The sequence below is a fragment of the Lemur catta genome, chromosome 12, assembly GCF_020740605.2.
Source record: "Lemur catta isolate mLemCat1 chromosome 12, mLemCat1.pri, whole genome shotgun sequence".
Lineage (NCBI taxonomy): Eukaryota > Metazoa > Chordata > Mammalia > Primates > Lemuridae > Lemur > Lemur catta.
Genome location: NC_059139.1, coordinates 67,977,294 through 67,983,293, shown reverse-complemented (window position 1 = coordinate 67,983,293; position 6,000 = coordinate 67,977,294). Strand labels below are relative to the sequence as shown.

Sequence of the window (6,000 nt, the reverse complement as noted above, 5' to 3'; positions counted from 1 at the left end):
AAGGAAAGATAGTGATTGTTCTTATAGGTTGTTTCATAGACTATATTTTGGGAAAGGCCATCTTAGATGGCACTCAAATTTAATCTTCAGTTTATATAAACCATTAGATGGTTGCATACAAACAGAATGATTTTTTCCCCTGTGAAATTAATTTTACTGAATTATATTGCAGTGTAATGCCACTAGTCTATGTTAAAAGATATTATAAGAAAGATGTGCATGATATAGTTTCCTGAGATTATTCTGAAGATGTTGGGGAAAATGTTCACTATTTTATGCCAGGGGATCTCCTTATATTAATATTTACTCCTTAAGAACCCTGGAAAACAATTTTTATTCTGGTTCCATACCAACAATAAGTGAACAGCTTTTGCCTCTCGAGTGAAATTTATGACGTATTTATAACAAGTGTACGGAATTTCATATCATAGCTTTGAGACAATGAAATGATGGTATGACCTCATTATCCTACTTTTTGTTTACTTGTGCCTCAATTTGTATATTTGTATACAAATATTGTATATTTACAACCTTATCCTTTCTTTGGAAACAAACTGAAATACTCATTAACAAAAATAAATTTCCTGAACTCATATTTAAAAGGCCATTTTGCTACTTTCTAGTTGTTTGATTTGGGGAAAATTCTTCAATTTTTCTGAGACTTGGTATCCTTGTTTGCAAAATGGGGATAATAGTCCCTCCTTCTTTACAAAGAGTTATTGTGAGGATTGAATGAATTAACAAATCTAAAGCATTTAACACAATTACTCTAAAGTGTTAATTGTATGTGGAAAACAGTAGACTGTGGTAAAAGAAATATTGAAGATAACTAAGATGGAAAAAATACTGGAGCCAGAATTCAGTACAATATCTGGTAGTTTCTGAAGCTCTGCTTTAAATCACAGTGTGATTTATCTTCAAACTGGCAGAGGTTCTCCATCCTGGGACAATCACTTGTGGAGCTTTTCGATGGTTATAGATGCTTAGGCCACTCCTTATGATAACATAATATGAATCCTTGAGTGTGGGACCAGCACATGCATATTTTAAAAATATTTCCATAGGCTAGAAACCATCACATTTTCTATAGAAGTCATCTTGCTCCAAAACACTTCTATGAAGAATCCCTTTGCTCCTGCTAACAGGTTTTTTTGGCTTTCAGGTCATCAGATACCACTTATATCATAAAGGAGTTAAAGGTAAATAAAACTATGAACAGATATCCAAACTAGGTGCCTTTGTTAGAAATAATGGTCAGTGCTTTGATAGGCAACTAAATTAGAAGCAATTAAGCAACAGACTCCTGTGGATGTGAGAAATAAACTTGATTAATCTACCCTTACTTATCAAAGTCTATTTTATCTTACAGAGTTAAAAAAAAAGTATGAGGTATTTTTAAATAATTCACATACTTTGAAAATGAAATATTAAAATTCATTGGAAAAGGCAAGCCAAACCACTGGGATGCTTACTTTTGGAGCTTAGGTAGCCACATTCCAAGAAAGGAATAATTATCAGCAGAAATGTCCCAGAATATGTCTTTTCTGAAAGATCATACTTACTGATTTTACTTTAGACCTTAGGATTTGTTAAATCCTTAGCTCTGAGTATGGTGTATTGCAGATATGACAAGCCAAGAACAACTAATCAAAGGTCACATGTCTGTTGCTGGAAAACAGGTAAATCTGCAGACATTCTGGACCTCACTGGAAACACTGATACTAGTGTACCTATACTTTAGCTGACTCATCCATGAGAAGCTATTGGTCCATGAGAAGCTTCTTAGTACTGTGCAAAAAATAGAAAATTAGTCTGAGTATTCAGTTGAAAGGTTCAAAGATACATTTCTTTATGAGGCTGAGTGAGAAGAATAATCTATCCTGTTGCAAAAACAAACAAACAAATAATAGAGTATGTTCTATTTTAAGGAGGGAGGTTGGAGCCTGAATGGATGAATACCAATATTCATCCATTCAAGATTCAATGAGAAAAATATGTAGAACAAAAGAAGAAGAGTTAAAGTCTAGAGTTTAAAGATTGACATCTTTCCTGCTTTGTAGATAAAGGATTAGAAAAAAAATCAGCCTAAGCTGCACTCTAAGTCAAGAACTTTCTTCAGGCAAAGGAGCAAGCGGAGTAGGAGGATGACATGAACTTGCACTCCTTTTTAGGTAATAATAATAGAGGTGGGCCCAGGTTGCCCCCAAAAGGACCCCGGCAGATTAAGAGAAATAACTGTCAGAGATGTAGCTTATTTTGCTTCAAAAAGCCTATTTGAGGAAAAACTACCTGAGCAATTTCAACTTATTCCTGGTGACATGGCATGGGTACTGAAGGCACCTGTATAGCAAGAATACAGAGAGGAGCAAATACAAAAATATGTCCTAGAATCTGATATAAAAATAGAGTCAGGTACCTGGCTATAGATACTCGGTTGTGGATCTATAATAAGATCTTTCAATGGGAGATGCAGCATCCATAGTTTTGTAACCAGCCAGACATGAAAGTTTTGGGGAGGGTCACTCCTAAAATTTTTTCTCTTCACTTTTACCTCCTGCCTTGCAACATACTATTGGCATGGACAGGAAAAATACATTGGAGACTATGAATTTAAAATGTTTAATTTCTGATGCAAGGGATTAATAGTGTCAAAGAAAGGGAAATAACATCTATTTTAGTAAATCAAGCATAATCTGTACTAAGAATAAATTTTACTTGATTCTTGTAAGTCACAGAATATAAAGCTATTTATAAAAGACATCCTTGAAAGTGATAGGATAGCCACCGGGTATTTAGGGAAATAAGTACTCGAATTGCCTGTGTTTATGGAATGGATTATTTAACTGCATTTGTCCCTTCATTTATGTTTCTTATAAGTTCTTTTTTACTTCTCAACATAAGAGAAACAAACTTGCTTTCCTTTATTGCTTCACTTAATAGCAGTAGTCAGAGAACAAAAGAAAAAACAAACAATAGAAAATAAGGTAAAAATGATGAAACTACACTGAACAAATTAAAAGGAATGCAATTCAAACCGAAGTACCAAAGGGAAAACATTAAAAAACAAACAAACAAAAAAACGGGGGTTGGGGAGAGGTGAGAGGATAGGTGATAAAGGGTAATGGATTACATCCTTGGTAAAGCAACTAACCCCCAGAACTACCTAGAAGGCAACAAGGTGCAGGTTGAACACCTAGCTAAGGGGTTGGTTTTCATAGCAGTAGTTACTTACCTAATAATTAAGAGAAATTGGGCAGAAAGAAGCTACTTGATTTTCTAGTCCCACATAGTGGTTGGTCAGAAATTTCCAACTAAAGAGTAGAGCATCTATAAATTACTTTAAAACCTATCCTTTCTCCCCATTTATTCTCTTCCTGAGATATAAATTCAATTATAATAGCTCTATTGATCTCTAATTCCTAGGTTATGCTATTACTAATAAAATAGCTAAAAGGAAGTATAAAATGGAAAAGGAGAATAGTAACATGTTTTCAAAACATCTAAGATAACACTATTTTAAAATGTACATATAGCTTTTTAGGTGAAAATCCTAACCATTTCATCTAATATATATATACTTACTTCAGATATATAATAAGCATGCTTGTTATCCTTTATAATATAGTCATCTAGAGAAATTATATATTTCTAATAAAGTTGCTGTCATTGTCAAAACATTTTAATAATACACCCTTTAAAAGCAACTTGAAGACCATTTATAAAAATGATCATTACTTTAGGTTGCCTTAATTATTAGAATTTTTACTCTTTGGTAGATTTGATTCTTACTTCCCATTAGTTTTAAAGCAAAAGCCACCTTATAAATGATAGCTATTAAATGAATTATTACTGTTTCAAAGATACTTTATGATTTTCCCATATTACAAAATGTGAGCTTTTGGGTTAAATTTCATCAAAACATGTGTTTTATGTTAATAACATTTTAAAAGAGGGAAATTTCTTTTAAGAAATCTGGAGTCTTGCCTTCTCTTGGAAATCAAAAGCTAAGGTTTAATAATAGCGGACAAGTATTTTCCTGTATAAACTATTAGTTGGAACTGAAGAGAGGATGATTCCTTAAGTAGAAATGTCTCCCACTTTAGTCCCTGCTCACACATTTTTTTATATCTATGTATACATACACACACACGCACACAAACATCATGGTGACTTGACTTATTGTGGAAAGCCAGTTGGCATACAAGTAAAAATAAAGTTGGCATTTTGGATGGACAAATACTCCAATTTGTTTCCTTGCTAGAGGACTATCTATCCTTGCCTTGTTAAACTGTGGAACAGCCTTAGGGTTTGTTTTGGCCAATAAAATGTAGGTGAAATTGAAATATGTCACCTTGAAGCAGAAGCTTAAGAGCTAGCATGCAGTTCATCATGTGTGCATGTTTAGTTATGAGACAATACTAGAGGTAGAGGTTTCTCCATTAGCTTCGTTCCTGGAGAAAATGAAGAGCAGAATCGCAATCCATAACAAACATGCAGCATGAATGAGAAATAAATTCTTGTTGCAACCCACTTTGGGAATCATCTCTTAACTCTCTATGACCTATTGTATCCTGACTGTCACACACGTTTAAATTACCTTCTGGACCCAATAAGCTACTGAATTTGTGATTTTCTTGTAAGTTCTCGAACTTTTAAAATGTGAAAAATTGAACTCAATGAGGTTAAATAATTTGTTTAGAAATAATGAAGTCAGTTTCTGCATACACGTCTGTCTGACTCCAAAGACTGTGCATGTATTTTAATTCCTCACTCTCCTATACTCTAACATGATAGAGGCTTTGAACCATGCCATTATTGCCATTTCTATTTCACTGTATTATAAACAAATAAAAAGGCTTTAAAATTCACAGATTTCTGAAATAATTAATCAAAGTAGGTATCTTATTTGTACATGGAAGTTGACAAAATATAATAACCCTTTTATGACAGATTTTTCTAGAAATCATATAAAAATACATATTAATATATAATTCTATAGTCTTTAGGTTTATTTTATAAACATATTATCTGTACTACTTTAAAAGAATTTTAATTCTTATATAATAACTCAGACATTTATTAATATTTAAAAAACCCCGACACAAAGTAGTAAATTTGCCTTTTTTTCCCCACAAAAATGGGAAATAGATATCAGTAAAGGAAAATTTTAATTATTTTTACACACCAGTTGGTTGTTGGGATTTACAGTTCTTTAAATACGACAACAGCAAAAAATAATTAACATCAACTGATAGGTACATAAAAGAAAACAGTTTACAATCATGTGGTAAGCAAAAAACAAAAACTGATCAGAAAACACCACTTTAAAGTAATTTTCAAATAGGTAAACTATTATAGTACAGCTTATCTCCAACAACTCTGAGCCCATTAATATAACACTTCTATACATATAAAGATATAACAAAATGATAGAATATTTATTTTAACAACAAATTAAAGTTTGTCATAATGTTTTTAACTTAAATACCCTCCCCCATGGATACAGTGGCTTCTTTTTTCTTAAACATAGAAACTCTGCTCTTCACTATAGAAAGATGAAGTCCTCTCATCAAAAGGCACATTCTTATCTGCAAGAAAGAAAAATACCATATAAGTACTCCTTCTGGAACAATTTAAACACATTTAAAAATATTCAGAAAGATTTGGAGAAGGAAGAATATAATCAAAGTATTTAATCTAAAGGAATTATAATAAAGGATACCAATAAAATAAATGATTTTGTCTAGATCAAATATTTCAGATAATGTTGTTTGAATTATAATTAAAACTTTTCAAAGGGATTTGTATATAACTACTGTGAGTAAAGACTATGACATATTCATGATAAAGTTATACCCTCATTTAATAATCATAAATGACTTTAGTTGACTCAATTATATAATACAGTTGACCTCTGAGTGACATGAGTTTGAACTGCATAGAGTCCACTTATACCCAGATTTTTTAAAGTAAATATATTGTAAAATTTTTTGGAGATTT

At 32.0% G+C, this 6,000-nt stretch overlaps 1 protein-coding gene across 1 annotated transcript in view; it reads right to left on the bottom strand.

Moving 5' to 3' along the window:
* Positions 1 to 5,151: 5,151 nt before the first annotated feature.
* Positions 5,152 to 6,000, bottom strand: part of FAM174A (family with sequence similarity 174 member A) — a 38,891-nt gene continuing 38,042 nt past the window's right edge. Inside the window, exon 3 of the mRNA XM_045565966.1 lies at positions 5,152 to 5,588. Within this exon, the coding sequence (XP_045421922.1) occupies positions 5,585 to 5,588 (4 nt within the window). The 3' untranslated portion in view covers positions 5,152 to 5,584. The remainder of the gene's footprint in view (positions 5,589 to 6,000) is intronic.